The 17949-nt window shown below is 46.8% G+C and overlaps 1 protein-coding gene across 18 annotated transcripts in view; it reads left to right on the top strand.

Annotated features, from left to right (window-relative positions):
* The window catches only part of fat3a (FAT atypical cadherin 3a), a 188189-nt gene that overhangs the window by 58100 nt on the left and 112140 nt on the right, over window positions 1-17949 (top strand). For all 18 annotated transcript variants that reach the window (XR_005898501.2, XR_003787993.3, XM_055514213.1 and 15 more), the window contains one exon: window positions 17392-17715. Coding sequence is in view for 16 of the 18 variants with exons in the window: in XM_055514213.1 (XP_055370188.1) it covers window positions 17392-17715 (324 nt within the window). In the remaining 2 variants the exon portion in view is untranslated. The remainder of the gene's footprint in view (window positions 1-17391; window positions 17716-17949) is intronic.

Consider the following 17949-nt stretch of genomic DNA (forward strand, 5'->3'; position numbering starts at 1 on the left):
TTCAGTCTCCAGCTCAGCCGTGCTCCGTTCAGTCTCCAGCTCAGCCGCGCGCTGTGCAGTCTCCAGTCCAGCCGCGCGCTGTTCAGTCTCCAGTCCAGCCGCGCGCTGTTCAGTCTTCAGTCCAGCCGCGCGCTGTTCAGTCTCCAGTCCAGCCACGCGCTGTTCAGTCTCCAGTCCAGCCGCGCGCTGTTCAGTCTCCAGTCCAGGTTCCCGTCCAGTCGAGCCCAGTCCAGGCCCCAGTCCAGTCGAGCCCAGTCCAGGTCCCAGTCCAGTCGAGCCCAGTCCAGGCCCCAGTCCAGTCGAGCCCAGTCCAGTCGAGCCCAGTACAGTCGAGCCCAGTCCAGGCCCCAGTCCAGTCGAGCCCAGTCTAGGCCCCAGTCCAGTCGAGCCCAGTCCAGTCGAGCCCAGTACAGTCGAGCCCAGTCCAGGCCCCAGTCCAGTCGAGCCCAGTCTAGGCCCCAGTCCAGTCGAGCCCAGTCCAGTCGAGCCCAGTACAGTCGAGCCCAGTCCAGGCCCCAGTCCAGTCGAGCCCAGTCCAGGCCCCAGTCCAGTCGAGCCCAGTCCAGGCACCAGTCCAGTCGAGCACAGTCCAGGCCCCAGTCCAGCTCAGTCACGTTCCTGCCCCAGTCCAGCTCAGTCACATTCCTGCCCCAGTCCAGCTCAGTCACGTTCCTGCCCCAGTCCAGCCCAGTCACGTTCCTGCCCCAGTCCAGCCCAGTCCCGTGCAGGTCTTGTCCCAGCCAGAGGTCACCACCTGTCGAACAAGTGCTATGCACACCCGATCAGGCACGACGTCTGCTCCGTCGAGCTCGGCAGCGGCAAGTAGCCATGCCAGCTCCAGAGGAGACGCCGTTTCAGTCCCTGCCGGCTCCTGTGAGGAGCCTGAGGGCAGCGCCGCCGGCTCCTGTGAGGAGCCTGAGGGCAGCGCCGCCGGCTCCTGTGAGGAGCCTGAGGGCAGCGCCGCCGGCTCCTGTGAGGAGCCTGAGGGCAGCGCCACCGGCTCCTGTGAGGAGCCTGAGAGCAGCGCCGCCGGCTCCTGTAAGGACGCCGCTTCTGTTCCTGTCGGCCAAGCTGAGGCCGTTCCAGTCCCTGTCGGCCAAGCTGAGGCCGTTCCAGTCCCTGTCGGCCAAGCTGAGGCCGTTCCAGTCCCTGTCGGCCAAGCTGAGGCCGTTCCAGTCCCTGTCGGCCAAGTAGAGGCCGTTCCAGTCCCTGTCGGCCAAGTAGAGGTCGTACCAGTCCCTGTCGGCCAAGTAGAGGTCGTTCCAGTCCCTGTCGGCCAAGTAGAGGTCGTTCCAGTCCCTGTCGGCCAAGTAGAGGTCGTTCCAGTCCCTGTCAGCCATGTTGAGGCCGTTCCAGTCCCTGTCGGCCATGTTGAGGCCATTCCAGTTCCTGTCCCAGTCCCTGTCAGCCATGTTGAGGCCGTTCCAGTCCCTGTCGGCCATGTTGAGGCCGTTCCAGTTCCTGTCCCAGCCCCTGTCGGCCATGTTGCGGCCGTTCCAGTTCCTGTCCCAGCCCCTGTCGGCCATGTTGCGGCCGTTCCAGTTCCTGTCCCAGTCCCTGTCGGCCATGTTGCGGCCGTTCCAGTTCCTGTCCCAGTCCCTGTCGGCCATGTTGCGGCCGTTCCAGTTCCTGTCCCTGTTCCTGTCGGCCATGTTGCGGCCGTTCCAGTTCCTGTTCCTGTCGGCCATGTTGCGGCCGTTCCAGTCCCTGTTCCTGTCGACCATGTTGCGGCCGTTCCAGTCCCTGTTCCTGTCGGCCATGTTGCGGCCGTTCCAGTCCCTGTTCCTGTTCCTGTCGGCCATGTTGTTCCCGTTCCTGTCGGCTCCCGCAAAGATGCCGTTCGTGTCCCTGTCACCCTCGGAGCCACAGCCCCCGCCGACCTCCAGGAGGGGGCGGCGCCGGCTGCAGTCCCTGCTGCAGTTCCTGCTGCAGTCCCTGCGGACCTCCAGGAGGAGGTCGCGCCAGCTGCAGTCCCGGCGGACCTCCAGGAGGGGGTCGCGCCAGCTGCAGTCCCGGCGGACCTCCAGGAGGGGGTCGCGCCAGCCGCGGTTCCTGCCTCGTCTCCACGTCTGTCTTCGCCTCTGGTTCCTGCCTCGTCTCCACGTCTGTCTTCATCTCGGGTTCCTGCCTCGTCTCCACGTCTGTCTTCATCTCGGGTTCCTGCCTCGTCTCCACGTCTGTCTTCATCTCGGGTTCCTGCCTCGTCTCTGTCTCTGCTGCCGAACTGGTGGCCTTGCCCTCGGCGCATCCTGCTGCTTGGATGGCGCTGCCTCCTGCGGCGCCGTCCGCCTCGACTCCTCAGCCTCCTGGATCAGCGTTCGCCAGTAGGACATCGCCGTTCGGGGGGGTCCCCGTGGACGCTGGCCCAGCCCAAGGGCACTGGGTGTGGCCCCCTGCCTCAGCGGCGGCTGGGCAGGATCTCGCCGCGTCTCCACCCGCCTTAACAGGGAGCAGCGAGACGTCGTTGTTGTTCATGCATCGTGGACTTTGTTCTTGTCTTGTGGACATTCATGTTGGTTTCTCTTGATTGTGAGACTTGTTCTTTGTTCCTCTGGTCGGTTGTGTTCGGGCGGGAATTTTGTTTGATGGGGGTTCCCGTTTTGCCCTCCCCCAGTCCGCCCTCCGCCCGCCCTGTCTGTGTTCTGTGCGGGTTGTTTTTGGTTCTGTCCCTCCGCCGGTCCTCCCTCCGCCCGCCCTGCTCGGGTTTGTTGTTTTTTTTTTTTTGGTCGTCTGGAATCCGCCCTTGGGAGGGGGGTACTGTCACGATCTGGGTTTTGTGTCTAGTTGTTTCCGGTTTTATTTTGGTAGTCTCCTGGTTTCTGTTCCTGTTTTAGCTTCACTCCCGGTTTACGTCTTGTCACAGCTGTCCTGGTCATTATCCACACCTGCACGTTATCAGTAATCAAGTCATTTTGTATTTAGCCACCACCTGTTCTGATAGTCCCTTGCCAGATCGTTGTTTCGTGTGTCATCGTTGTTCCCCTAGTTCATTGTTCCCGTCCGGCCGTGTTTTCAGGTATCCTGGTGTTAATGATCGACCTTGTTTGCCTGCCTGACCACGCTTCTCCGCCTGACGACTCGGTACTGTTATTTCTGGCTTTCGTGTACGAACCTTGCCTGTCCCTGACGCTGTCTCTGCCTACCCCGGAATAAACCACCCTTTGATCACCGTCAACCTGTGTTCTGCTGTGCATTTGGGTCCTCATCCAAGCGCTTCCTGACACAACCATGTGAATACCTAGCGAATACACACCACATTAACGTGATTCAGGTTCATTCAGTCACTTGGTAGCGATTAAATGACAAATGAACAAATGAATGAACGATCTATAAGGATGGTATGACAAATCCCGAACAAACTGGAGTGATGCAGGTCACTACAGAGCCTGCTGTCACATGACGGATGAATAATCGAAGGATCTGAATCACAAAAGAACTGGACAGCTTGCTGAATCAAAAAATCAAAGACCACTAATTAATTATGATCCATGTCGGGCGTCAGGTGACAAATGAATGAACTTCAGATATCAGATATCATTCATTTCCTTGTTTGTCCGTCCACATAGCTCTGTAGCCGATTTACAGTGTCACATGACGAAAGAATCAAAGAACGATTCGTAAGGAGCCGTATGAATGAATCACAAACGAACTGGAGTGCTTGCTGCTCACTACATAGCCTGAAGAGCCTGGCTGTCACGTGACAAAGGAGTGAATCCCTGAGGACGGATGTTCAGTTAAGTGAGCTAATCATTCCTGTTTCCCGTCTTGCTGATTGAATCGTTCACGAACGACACATCACTAGTGTGGAGGCATGAAAGCCTGAGTCACACCAAGGGTCACTTGCAGTCGTCCATTCAAGCAGCCCAGTTTTTTGATGCAGGAAGCAGAGGTGTTCTCGATGCCTAGTGGACAGTAGGAGCAGAAGTCAAAGTTCCCACATGCATGCCCACTGTTTGCATCCTATCACAGACATGCATGTACCAATCAGTTTGTGATTAACAGTAACTGTGCTGTACCCAGGCTGCTGCTGCAAATGGCAAATGCAGTCAAAGCAAAAACATGTGATGCATAGTAACAATGGATCATGTTTCACAAAGGATCAGTGAGTTGCTGGCCCCGCCGTTGATGGAACACATGCTTATACTTGCTGTTACTGACTGTAGGTTGGTGCCTTCGATGTTCAGACTGTTGCACTGAGGCTCCTTGGTAGCATGTGTGTTTGCTGGTAGTGGCAGGCTCAGTGCTGCACAGAGAAGCTAGCTGTAGATGTCATAGTCACGGACGCACTCAGGCACGAAGGGACGCACGCACGCAGGCCAACTATGGAAAGCCTAGACGCACTATGAGACGCGTTACAAACTGACATGACGCGTTTTGGAAACGCCGTTCTTGTGACCCTTGGGGCCTGCCATAGGGCACGCACGCACCTTTCCATGTCATTCCCCACCCTCTCTGTTCAGCAGGAAGCTCTCTACTACAAGACACTTAATCACAGTGTCACTTCTCCCTGGGAACTGCTTTGTGAGAAGAGAAAGAAGGAGGAGGTGAAGGAGAATTCATGGCTTTCCATTCACCAGTGATTCATTTCTAAAAGGCTGGGAGGTGCACAGCTTTGTTTCTCAACAAAGGCAGCATTGTGGAGGGCCTTGAATGTGCAGTCAGGAGGTAATACAGAGACAGGGACGTGAAAAAAAACAGTTGTTCATCAGGTGCATGCAAACACAGGAAGCACTTCCTGTTCTATTGTTCCCATCAACTTGGCAAGTGATTGTCTGCAGCATCGTGTGCTGTTTGAGTGACAGTAGAGTGAGGACATTTTGATTGTTCCATCCTGAGCAGTGTGATTCTTTGCTCTGTGCAGGCACAGGAAGGCAGTGTGACTTGGTATGGTGCAGCAGCTTCTGTAAGGCAGCGTGCTTGACCGTCGGCACACCCCAATCACACACATTACACGGACCTGCACTCCTTCTATTACTGCAATTAGTGAATTAATGGCTGCATTTATCTTAATTGCAGGCTGAAACGAAGCATGAGTGTGCTGCTGAGTAATTTCCTGGGTTGGAGAGTCAGCTGGGTTAAGGGGGGAGTGTGTGTGTGGAAACAGATGTTGATTTGACACTCAGCCCATATGGGCTGATGTTGGCAATGGCTGCTCTCAATTTGATCATGTGATCGTCACTGAGTTACACATGGAGGTTTCTGTTTCTAGCATCTAGTTGCCATGGGTTTCACAGTAATGATAAAGTGATGTCGTGTTACAGGTTGGACCGGTGTCAACAGATGGTAAAGATAAAACTTACCAAGTGACTGTGAATGTCACCAGAGACAGAGCAGATCAAACTGTTTCGCAGCACCACGAGGGTCACTCAAACCAACAACATCTTCCCTGTTGGTGCTGCACAACCCACACACCCCCCACAATGCTCAGCAACCTGGACCGATATAATAAACAGAAGTCCCCATTGTAATGCAACCCTCAACCAGCAAACTGTAACTATACCAAACAATATACTATGCATATAGTACCAAACTTTTGTGTGACATCATAAACTAAGAACTAAAATTTGCAGCATTATATTTTATTCAGAACAAGTCATATATTGATTTTTCAGTGTCGGAGAGAACTACAGTCAGCTAGCAGTCAGTGAGGCAACTGAATAAATTAAATTATATTGCGTTAATAACATTAAGTGGCGTGGCGGTTCAGTGGGTAGAGCGTTGGTCTGGCAAGCAGGATGTTGACTGTTTAACTTCTGCTGATTCCACCAGGTGTGGTCTTGAGCAAGTCACAACACACTAGCTCCTCGAGCGCCCCATGTGTGGCTGCTCACTGCTACTCCTTGTGGGTGTTTGTGTTAAATGCAGAGAAATAATTCCCCAAGGGCATAAATAAAAATCTGACTTATCTTAATGCATGTTTTTATACAGTTTTGAAGCAGCCAATCACAAAGCTTCAAATGACAAACATGTGAGCACCACCACAACTTAGTGTTGCTTACTTAATGTGTGCCTTGCATGGCAGCCCACTGCTCCCCCAGGTGATGGGTTAAATGCAGAAGACCAATTAAGATGTGATAATGACCAATAAAGGGTTTCTTTCTTCAAATATTATTAGTTTATTTCACTTAAAAAGAAAAAAGTCACAGAAACTCAAGGTGTTTATGTTAGTAAAGCTTTTTATAAAAAATAAGTTCACACTACTTAATCAATTTGATTATTTTGAACCTTCGGGTTTACAGTGTATTAGTAAGTGTCATGGAGCTGTTTACATGGTTACAGGGCACCTCGAGAACCCCAAAGTGAATTATCCAATAGCCAATAAGGCAGAACCAGGTCAAGCAGTACTCAGTAGTTATTGTAGTAATTATTATTGGCTTGAGCATTGACTCGTGCTTTAAAAGGAAACCTCACTGATTTTCAATGCGGGTTGACCAAAACGATCTCGGTAATATTTAAGAATGAAGGCACACTCAGATTGCTCCAGAGAAGCTATAATTTATTCCTCCTGTAAGACACCTAGGCAGATGGTTTGCCATGGGCTCAAAAACTACAACTAGTGCCTGCTGGTTTCCTCTGTACCTGCTTCAGCAACATATATGAGAAGCACTATGAATTCAAACCTTTGTGTAGCACAAATACATGAACATCATCAGATTTCCTCCCTACAACATTGTGTAAGCATATCCCTGTTGTGCTGTGGTGTCCATGATGAGTCCAGTAAAAGGCTTAGTCGGTCCCTGTTATCCTTCAGATGTCACTGGTGTGGTTTGACTCAGATGGAAAGCTGTTTTTCAGGAAGGCTTCATAGATGAGCTGAAGCTCAGTGGTCTAGAAACTGGAATGTTAGTGTTTATTTGTGTCAATTTGATCCCATTTTAGTTGGACACTAAAAAGGTTTAAAGATCCATGCACACGCTCTTTTCATGCTCCACATTGCTAAAGAATTGGACCTTGATGTTTCAGTAAGGTGTCTGTAACTTTTCATGCAAAAAAGCGCTGTAGATCGCCCACACGGCTCGTCTGAAAATGTGTGTTTTAAACTCTCGTCCACAACGCTCTATTTTCGGAGTGTGTCGGAAGCTAAACTGATCGCCACACCCCTTTGAGGAAGCGCATAGCCGTGGGAATCAAACGTCACGTTCACTGAATCCATTGTAACAGTGACACTGGCTAACTCGTCCTCGTAGTGGAGTTTAACCATACGTTTGATCCAAAATCTGACTCTGAAGTCGAATCGGACGCTGTTAAAGTGGTTACACTTCGACTGGCGAAAGGTACGTCTAACTGGCAGATTCATGTTTAATTTAATTTGATTTATATAATACGCAACTTGATTAGCTGCTAACGCTAATACTAATGGTTGCAAATTAGCAGCCTGAATTAATACAACAGAATATTCATAACACGACTACAGCTTGTTTGGGAGCATAGCTTGATAAACTAATATAAACTTATTTTTACATGTTTTTTTATTTCTCGTTCTGCTGCTGTGTTAAAATAATTTTTCTATAACGGGATCTTCAGCTGCAGCTTATATTTTGCCGTATTTGTCTGTAATTAAGTGCCAATGTAGGAACAGTGAATGCTTACAGAGGCATTGTGTGACAGCAACTATTGCTTTCAAGATATTGCATGTGTTTATTACTTTTATTAATAAATTAAAATTTTGATAAATCTTTCCTCAAGACGCCTGAACTAGTTGCCAAACCTACTGTCATATATGGTTGATTATCCAGGACTGCAGACAGTATGATTGGATGTGTATTCATTACAGAAAACATTTAATATACAGTATATTAGACAATTGCACATGCATGGAATAAATCAGTATCTCAGAAATTCATAAAAAACTTTAGAACATTTTACTATTTACGGATTAATCATAATGTACCTGGGAACTCTGGTTTACAACGATAGTTTTGTTTCTAAGTATTGAAAAACTCCCTTCTCACCCCACGCGGGTGGTCTCATCCACTTTCCAAGCTCGGGTCCTCTACCAGAGGCCAGGAAGCTTGAGGGTTCTGCGCAGTATCCTTGCTGTTCCTAGGACTGCACTTTTCTGGACTGAGATGTCGGATGTTATTCCAGGGATCTGTTGTAGCCATTCCTCCAATTTGGGGGTCACAGCCCCCAGTGCTCCAATCACCACAGATACCACTGTGGCCTTCACCTTCCAAGCTTTCTCCAGTTCTTCTCTGAGCCCTTGGTATTTCTCTAGTTTCTCATGTTCCTTTTTCCTGATGTTGCCATCGCTTGGTATTGCTACATCCACCACTACGGCTTTCCTCTGTTCTTTGTCCACCACCACAATGTCTGGTTGGTTCGCCATTACCATTCTGTCTGTCTGTATCTGGAAGTCCCACAGGATCTTGGCTCGCTCGTTCTCTACCACCTTGGGAGGTGTTTCCCACTTTGACCTTGGGGTTTCCAGTCCATACTCTGCGCAGATGTTCCTGTATACTATGCCAGCCACTTGGTTATGGCGTTCCATGTATGCTTTCCCTGCCAGCATCTTACATCCTGCAGTTATGTGCTGGACCGTCTCAGGGGCCTCTTTGCACAGTCTACACTTTGGGTCTTGTCTGGTGTGGTAGATCTGGGCCTCTATGGCTCTGGTGCTCAGGGCCTGCTCCTGTGCAGCCAGGATGAGTGCCTCTGTGCTGTCCTTCAGCCCAGCCCTTTCAAGCCATTGGTAGGATTTGTTGAGATCAGCCACTTCAGTTATGTTCCGGTGGTACATCCCGTGTAAGGGCTTGTCCTCCCATGATGGTCCCTCTTCCAGCATCTCATCCTCGTGAGTCGATGTCTCGCTCACTCTTGGCGTACAGCTTGATGTCATCCATGTAGAGGAGGTGACTTATGGTTGCCCCGTTCCGGAGTCGGTATCCATAGCCAGTCTTGTTTATTATTTGGCTGAGGGGGTTCAGACCTATGCAGAACAGCAGTGGGGACAGTGCATCTCCTTGGTATATGCCACATTTGATGGATACTTGGGCAAGTGGCTTCCCATTGGCTTCAAGGGTGGTTCTCCACAACCTCATCGAGTTTGCAATGAAGGCCCTTAGAGTTCTGTTGATGTTGTACAGCTCCAAGCATTCAGTGATCCATGTGTGGGGCATTGAGTCATAGGCTTTCTTGTAGTCGATCCAGGCTGTGCACAGGTTGGTGTGTCGCACTCTGCAGTCTTGGGCGACTGTTCTGTCTACCAGGAGTTGGTGTTTGGCTCCTCTGGTATCCTTACTAATGCCCTTCTGTGCTTCGCTCATGTATTGACCCATGTGCCCACTTATCTTAGCTGCGATGATGCCTGACATGAGCTTCCATGTTGTGGAGAGGCAGGTTATTGGCCGGTAGTTGGATGGGACTGCACCCTTTGAGGGATCCTTCATTATCAGGATCGTTCGCCCTTCGGTTAGCCATTCAGGGTGAGTCCCATCCCTTAGCAGCTGGTTCATTTGTGCTGCCAGGCGCTCATGGATTGCAGTGCCTACTTTAGCCAGTAGGCGTGGATCATGTCAGGGCCAGGTGCTGTCCAGTTTTTCATACCTGAGACTCTATGTTGGATGTCTGCCACTGTGATACTCACTGGATTCTGTTCAGGGAGGTTGCTGTGGTCTTCCCTCAGATCCACCAGCCTATATATATATGGATAGCTCAATCGGTATATATATATATATATATATATATATATATATATATATATATATATATATATATATATATAAAGTGCTATGATATTACTGCTAGTGCAGTACTATGTCTGTGTGTATCTAAAGTTGTTGCAGGTATCTAGCCTAGAAGTCTTGTCAGCTGGTGCTGGGGACCCACCTTCCCTGGTCTCGATCAGGGCAGTGTTTCCACAAGGCACCTATGTTGGACTTAGACCACCTGTGAAATACCTAAATTATTGTTTTTGGCAATACCTCAATAAAAGCTGAAATATTTTAAAACATTTGTCTGTCTTCCCTCATTAGGTATATACATACAAAAATAGTTCAGTGAAACAGCAATAGTCAAAGCCAAATAATCCAATAATGCTGGATAAGTTACCGTCACAGTTCAATTTGCAGACCACAAAATGAACGGGTATGATTCATAGTTCTGTTGAAAGCATAGTTTCTGGAGTGGAACAGGTACAGTCATGGGCAGTTGGCTGAGAAGATGTGAGGATCTTTTTTGTCTTCACGTGTTGGAAGACATCGGAAGCAGTGCAGCTGCTGTACAGATGGAGGATGCAGCTGTTTTCCTTGACACCACTCGAGAAGGTATAAAGAATAGAATAGCAGATTAATAATAATAATAATAATTAATGACCAGTATTTCCTATATATCTCACAACCTTTACAGATCTAAACAATAAATAGAGGTAGTTAGATCAGTTTTAATGGTGTGTGGAGCAAACACGTTTTCAACGTATTTTATAGTGCTGGTTTGTTAAATCTTAGCATGACATTAATGACCTCCTTTCTGTCAGGTTGCTCAAATTCTGCTCAGAGGGCCGGTGGGACAGGGATGTTTACAAGGTCCTCCATAGAACAACCTAGCAGGACTTTATTGAAGATGGTCGCCATCACATTTTCCACATAATCTGCACCATAACACTAGAGTTACAAATTACCCGTCAACAGACTAAAATATCAAAATAAGTTGACCAACTGCATACAGAGTAAATACATAGACAATAATATAGATCAGATTATGAATACCACAACTACTGAAATGTAAAATGCAAAATCTCTGTCAAATAAAACTGCATATTGGCCAACAAATGATTATACTGCTGTTAAATGTACATACCTTTGCTCCTGAGGAGAGCACTCTTCTTCTCTTCTACAAGGTAGCCGCGTGTCAGTTTGAGAAGCAACCTCCTCGCGTTTCGGTAGCTGGCATGCGTCAGCCTGTATAAAAAACATGTCACGTTTACAGCTAAAGTAGCTGACTAGATAAGCAACAACACACATGTTAGACTTAGATAGAACCCAAATTCAGGGGTCCACTCGGGCTACAACATACACACGACAGGCTTGGTAGTAATTAGAAACACGGCTGACTCTCACAACTTACTAGCGCTAGCCGCTAACGCTAGCTGCTAAAGCTGCGCCACTATCGGCCTAGCAGCTATAATGTGAGCTGGGTGAATGACCTCAGTACCATATATCACACGATTCGAACCGGACAATTGCTGAAGAGGCTTGGACTCATCCAAATTGCGTGTCAGCACCTTGCAACACTGTCTCTCTCTGTTGTTGTAGCTGTTAGATTCAACGGTTCTAGCAATTAGCATTCCCTACACAGGAGGGAAGCTACAATATAAACACAGAAACTTCTGGAGTACATACATTAAATAAGTATCAAGCATGTACCTACGTTTGGGGAAGCAGCAAGTGGGCGCTTCTTCAACCTGATCGACTTCTTCTTCTTTTGTCTTTTAAATGGCGGGTGGCAATCAACTGAAAGGTGCATTTGTCTGTGACTAGAGTGACTGAAACGAAATGTTTCAGGTACATTTAGGGGTCCAGGTTTGTCTGGGGGGGCGAAGCTGGTTCTGTGATTGGTCAGCGCAAATGCAGACGTATCCAGGCCGCCAAATTTGAAACGATGGTTCTTGAACCGGATTGGATAAACTCTCAAAAATATGAAATAAATAGGGGGCGTATTTCTAACACACCAGGAATGTCTTAACGTGACCCAGGGAGTCAAATAAACGTACCAGAATGTCCAAGGTGAATTTTGCATGTGCATGGACCTTTAAAAAAGGTTCATATGTAATATTCAACCAAAGTCAGTTTTTGGATTTAATTTCAGATAGTGGATAGATAGTTCTGTCCATTATTGCAGGTATTTCAAATAGAGCTACACCCAAAGATACCAATGTGCACAGGTGACTGATCCATAGTCGGGTAGTATCAGCAGGTTTAACTCTGTCAGCAATGACAGTGTGTGGGAAGTGGACAGACGCTCACTGACATCAGCTGCTTTTGAATGGAACTGTCTAAATAGTCAGTTCAGCCATCTGCAGAGCCATGGGATCAAATGAAGGACAGACTTGTTTCACTCAAATGGCTGTGTTCTTTTCATCTCATCCAGTCTGATTCTTTCTTCTTCGTAAATGTGTGATTTCAGTCTTATTGACAAACCACATGGAAATTCTGACATGCCTGAGAGGAGTGGTGATTAGTCTAAGGGGGTGAACGGTGTCGTTAGTGATGTCGTACCAGAGCAGAGGAGAGCATCATCACTTCTTCACCAAATAGCAGCAGCGCAGTATGATCCAGTTTGTCTACTTTAAATGCTGCATGTTCACTGCACAGATCTCTTGGTTCATGCATGATGCTACAAATGCATTCACTGCTGGTGCTGGAAAGAAACTGTTCAAGTACTGGATGTGTCTGTACGTCCCCTATTGACCTGAAACCTGTGGCCTGGGGACAGGCCACAGTGACACAGACGGTGTGGTGGCCTTAGAGTAGCCAGCTGTTGGTATACACTCATCTAGACGCTGGGTTACTGATAGATTCACCATTGGGTCCGGGTGACTCTGGTTCTGCGAGGAAATTTTTTCCACTTCCATATGTAATGCTGGCTCAGCTTGTGTCTGCACACCGCTCTTGTCTCATCTGACCCAGATAAAACAATGTTATTGTTGTTTTTCTCAATGGCCTTTTGCAAGTGGAGATTCGAGCTGATGAGGAGATCCAGTTCCTACCTTCTCTCAGCGACTGTGCTCCTCCCCCCATGCTGGGCCCAGCATTTTATCGCTGGCTAATGATGGTGGGGTCTCAGGTGCTAATCCTCATAGCTGAGGACTCATTAGTACCCTGGGAGAGCAGCTTAACGGGCTTCTGATAAGGGCTTCCTGCTGTTAATTTCTCACTAATGGCAGCTGCACACACAGTAACTGGCTTCCTGACCTTTCAGACCTTCAGTCCTCCCTTCTCCTAAGCCGTTTTACTGATGCAGGACCTAAACTGTTTATGTAGGTTTAATGCTGCAGCAGTAGTTGCTCTGGCCTTTCCTGAATGATGAATGAGGCTGCAGGTATAAAAAGCTCACTGTGGTGGGGGAGAGAGACAGTGGGTCTGTGAAACAGGCCCAACACTACACTCTGTAGACTGAGTGTTTGTTCTGAATATCTGACCTGATGTGAGGATCCAAGACACACACTAGCCCAGAAGCAATCCTTAGTGTCGACATAGGCTGCGGTGACACTGCTGCAAAGCAAAGCAGTCCTGTTGCTGAGATATGTGAAAAAATCAAAATACACATTGTAGTAAAAGCAAGATACAATTACAGTCTGGACTGGCAGTGTGTGAGACAGCTTCTTTATTTTATCTGTGGGTTCTGGAGGTTAGGTGCTGTAGGAATCAGCCAGGAGCTCAGAGGGTGACAGTCTGCTCACACTAAGATCAAACCACAGCACGTTTCCTGGACTCTAACAACATACTAGCCTTTGACCTTTTATCATTTGTCCGACTAAGAAAGGGGCCATCGTAACCTGCAGGTTTATGTTCCCAGAGTAGCGGGGACAATTAAGTTATAAGCGAATACCTGATATGATCTTTTTATCAGCTTTAGGTGTTCTGTGTTTACTGCTAATTAGCTAATGTTAACACACTGAGGGGCTGTCAGGCTGGATGGTAATGAGGCAGACTCATGGCAACACGTCCAGGTAAGGACTAGAGCCTGGAGATAGAATAGAATAGAATAGAATAGAATAGAATAGAATAGAATAGAATAGAATAGAATAGAACTTTACTTGTCAGTGTACAAGTACAACAAAACTATGGGTTCACACAGCACTGCCTATATATATGTGTGTGTGTGTGGTGTGTGTGTGTTTTATATATATATATATATATATATATATATATATATATATATATATATATATATATATATATATATATATATATATATATATATATATATATATACCTCTTCATTTCTCCACTTCCTCTCTTTCGCCACTCATTTTTTATTTTCAGTCTTTGCTGCGGATTGCCTTTGTGCTGGCATGGAAATTGTGAGGTGAGGTCCAAGAAAGTTGCGGAAGAAAGGGTCAGCTAGAATGCAGAGGTGAGAAGTCCTCTGCTGAAGGGCAGTCATCCAACAGTTTGGCTGAATTTCCCAGGCTATTAAAAGGTGAGACTAGGAATGGAAAATGTGTCAGGCCAAGAAAAGGTCTCAGGAGCAGAAGTGTCAGTGGAGCAGGAGATGATCATCTGGCCTTTTGTGAGATCCCAGCATTCAGTTCTGACTTAAGAGGCTCCCTCTATTAAATAACTGAAACAAGAGTAAACCAGGCGACTTTAAGCTGCACAACAACAAACCAGGCCCCAGTCACATCTGATCACAAACACTCATGTACAGTAGGAAGGTGTCTCCTTTTTTACACAATGTTGCATAGTGATGCTCCTCAGCACAATTGCTCAATCACTGCTACAGTTATGTACATAATAAATGCACGGTGAAGCAGAAAAGCAGATGAGATTATGCGGTGGCTCATTTAGAATTCATCACACACACAAACAAGGATTTTAAGGACTTTCACCAGAAACACTGCAAATCGACTGAATTGGCTTCTGCAGACATGTAGACTCTGGGGTAGGCAGCAATAACAGTGAATTACAAAAGTCCTCTTCTCTCATGGCTTAGTGCAAATGTCAATCACTGCCTTAATTAAGCTTCTTCTAATTCCCAATTAAGTCTGAGACTCACTTCAGACTTTGCTTCCCCAGACACCCTGCAGCCTTCATGCAGCTTGTGGAGAATCGGGTCGAAGGCTGAGGACGATTACAGCCAGGTTCAGCTCTGTCTGAATAGAAGCAGTGTTTACTTATACACACAGTACTTCCGTGGCAGCAGTTATCCTTGGTTGACAACAGCCACCAAACTAGCTTGTTATAATTTTGACAAATTCGGGTAATTGAACCACAGTGATCAATGGAAGCAGGAGAACGCAGCTAATGTTACAAGAGAAGTTTGTAGATATGCCTACACCACCGCTGTTTGATGTAATAATAAGAGATACAACAGTTGCTTGTGTAACAATGTGGAATGTTGTGGAATGTGGAAGACATGGAACAATTTCTTGTAAGGTTTTGTTGTGCAGTCTGGGCCTGGACTTACTGTTTACATCATAGTCTCCTTGCGTTGGTTACGCCTTGAAACTTGTCCCAAATGCTGTGAATATACCAGTGTTTGACTGGAAGTAGAAGAAAACATTAGGTATTAACATGACAGTGTGGCCTGAATCTTATGACATACAGCACAGTCAACACACCTTTACTCTGTTCTTTAGTTTTTGATAACAATGTTTGTGCTCTAGGCTCAGCCTCTCCCTGCTCTCCAGTAGGTTTTGTATCTGTCCCTCTTGTGACATCTGTAGTTAATTGGTCGCTCCTAATTGGAAAGCAGACTTGTAAGCAAGTGTTCATGCTATTGAAACCAATGTTGTAACATAGAGCATGGCTATTAATTGTAGTGCAGCCAAGGGGCCAGAAGGAGGCAGAGACAGATGAACAGGAGGCAGACCAAACATGGTACAGGGCAGCTGCAAATTACTTGCAGTTAACCTTGAGCATTAAAGTTGTCCCACAGGGTGAGAGCAGTGACACATTTTTTATTAATATTTGTGTTGTGTGGGTTCACGAACAAGTAGAGTAAAAGAAAGCTTTAATTTGGTAGCATTTAGCAGCTGGATACAACATGCAGACCATTATTACATACAGTAGCCTCGACCTGTTCTACTAAATTTATCCTGGTTGGTTCTGTTGCTTGGATCAGAAGCAGCTCAGTCAACACAGCAGCAGATAAGCTCTGCGACAGTGGAGGCAGCAGCATCAGGCTGTAGGAGTGTTCAAACGTGGTGAATTACTGTATCACTATCATCCTGTACTAACATCATGCATCAGCTGTGCATTTACAGGTCATTACCTTTTCTTTATATTATATATGACTGTACTTTGTTAAGACCTTTTCTGTTCTGTTGGCCTCCTGTTCTGTGAGCAGGAGGCCAAGTGGGACTCACTAGTACACATATGTCAAGCTCCGGTCCTCAAGGGCCGGTGTCCCTGCTGGTTTTCCAGCTCTCTCTGCTGATTACCTTGATCGGGTGTGTCAGTTGGCTTTTCCAGCTTGTCATTGACTGAACACACCTGGTCAAGGTGATCAGTAGGAGCTGCGGCAGGGAGAGGTGGAAAACCAGCAGGGCAGCGGCCCTCATCGGCATCACTTTGACACCCCTGCACTAGTAGGTAAACAGTGAGTGTAGAGTCTGTCAGGGTTCACGGTTTATGAGGGCCAGGCTGAATATGTGTTAATGATGTGTCAGACGATGCTGGAGGTGACAGACCCCCCCTATTAGCTCACAACCTTCATAGCTGCAGGCTGTTAACTTTTTGGGCCCAAGTCTATTTTCAGGGGGTCTTCTCAAAAATGGCATAGCCATATTAAAATGAGTATATCCCTACAACTACAGATACAAGGCCTTGAATGCATTTAATGTCATAACCTGGGGTAAAAAGTTTCTGGTCCCTCTATGCAGATTAAAACTTGGTGAGATCTGGTTGTTTGTTCTGACTGCGGCATTAGCTGAGCTGTATAATATTTGGATCCACTCTAAAAATGATTTCCCAATGCCGAATTTGTGCAGAGTGGCTAAAAGAAACTTCCAGTTTACTCTATCGAAAGCTTTTTCTGCATCTAAGGAGACGATGGCTGACTCTAGTTTATGGGTGGTGACATAATCAATTAAGTTGATTAATCTGTTCATATTGTTTGTTGACTGTCTACCTTTAATGAAGCCTGTTTGATCAGAGTGAATTATATATGGAGTGATTTTTTCTAATCTTCTAGCAAGTGCTTTACACACTATAACTTGATGGAAGTGTAGGGTCTTTTCCTGGTTTTTGGAGCAGGCTTATGAAGGCAGAATTCAAACTTGTGGGTTATGGATGCTGTTGTTTAACTTCAACTACCATTTTGTAAAAGCTGGGTGCCAGCATGGCAAGATGTTTCTTTGATAAAATGAACCAGAACAAAACTATACGATTTTTTTATGGCATCAATAAGTCAACATCTAAATTTTCTAATGTAGATTTCTGATGATTTTACATCTTTGTACATGTAGCATAAACAATAGCAATTAAAGCGATCAATATATTCAAATAACTCTTATTCATACTTACATTCATACCGAGGTCAGAGGTGACAGCAGCTCACACTAAGGTCAGAGGTGATAGGAGCTTTTTCAAATCCCTGTGTTCCATCAGGATTTCTCTCTTTGTTGTTTTCTTTACTCAATAGAAGTGATGTGACTTCATATACTGTTCTCCTTGCTAGTTACAATAACACTACAGTACAGTAAGACGTTTTGCTGTTGTCTACCAGGGGTCATCTACACCACTGACATTCTTGACCGTGAGACCAAGGACTCCTACTGGCTGACGGTATATGCCAGCGACCATGGTGTGGTTCCCCAGTTTGCCACTATTGAAGTGTTCGTCCAGGTGGAAGATGTTAATGACAACGCCCCGCTGACGTCGGAGCCCATGTACCACGCGTCCGTGCCAGAGGGCTCTCTGCGAGATGTCACTGTGATCCAGATTCAGGCCCAGGACCCTGATGCCCCACCTCCCACTACTGGCGACAGGATCAGTTATCGCATCGTCAGCGGAAACCCACAGAACTTTTTCTCCATCAACAGCCGAACCGGTGAGTGAGGGAGTTTGTCAGACTGGAAAACAGAGAGTCGGTGATTTAATGTGACTGGAATTGGTCATGTCAGACACTGTTCCAACTGCTCTAGTCAACAAAACTAGCCACATATGGTTACATCCGATACACACCCAGATGTGTGATCTCCCCCAACATTACTCTTAATTGTTCTGTATGTGAAGCTGGCTGTAGTGGAGGTGTCCTGATGGTCTCTGCCATGTTACTTTTATC

The sequence above is a fragment of the Betta splendens genome, chromosome 13, assembly GCF_900634795.4.
Source record: "Betta splendens chromosome 13, fBetSpl5.4, whole genome shotgun sequence".
NCBI classification, from domain to species: domain Eukaryota; kingdom Metazoa; phylum Chordata; class Actinopteri; order Anabantiformes; family Osphronemidae; genus Betta; species Betta splendens.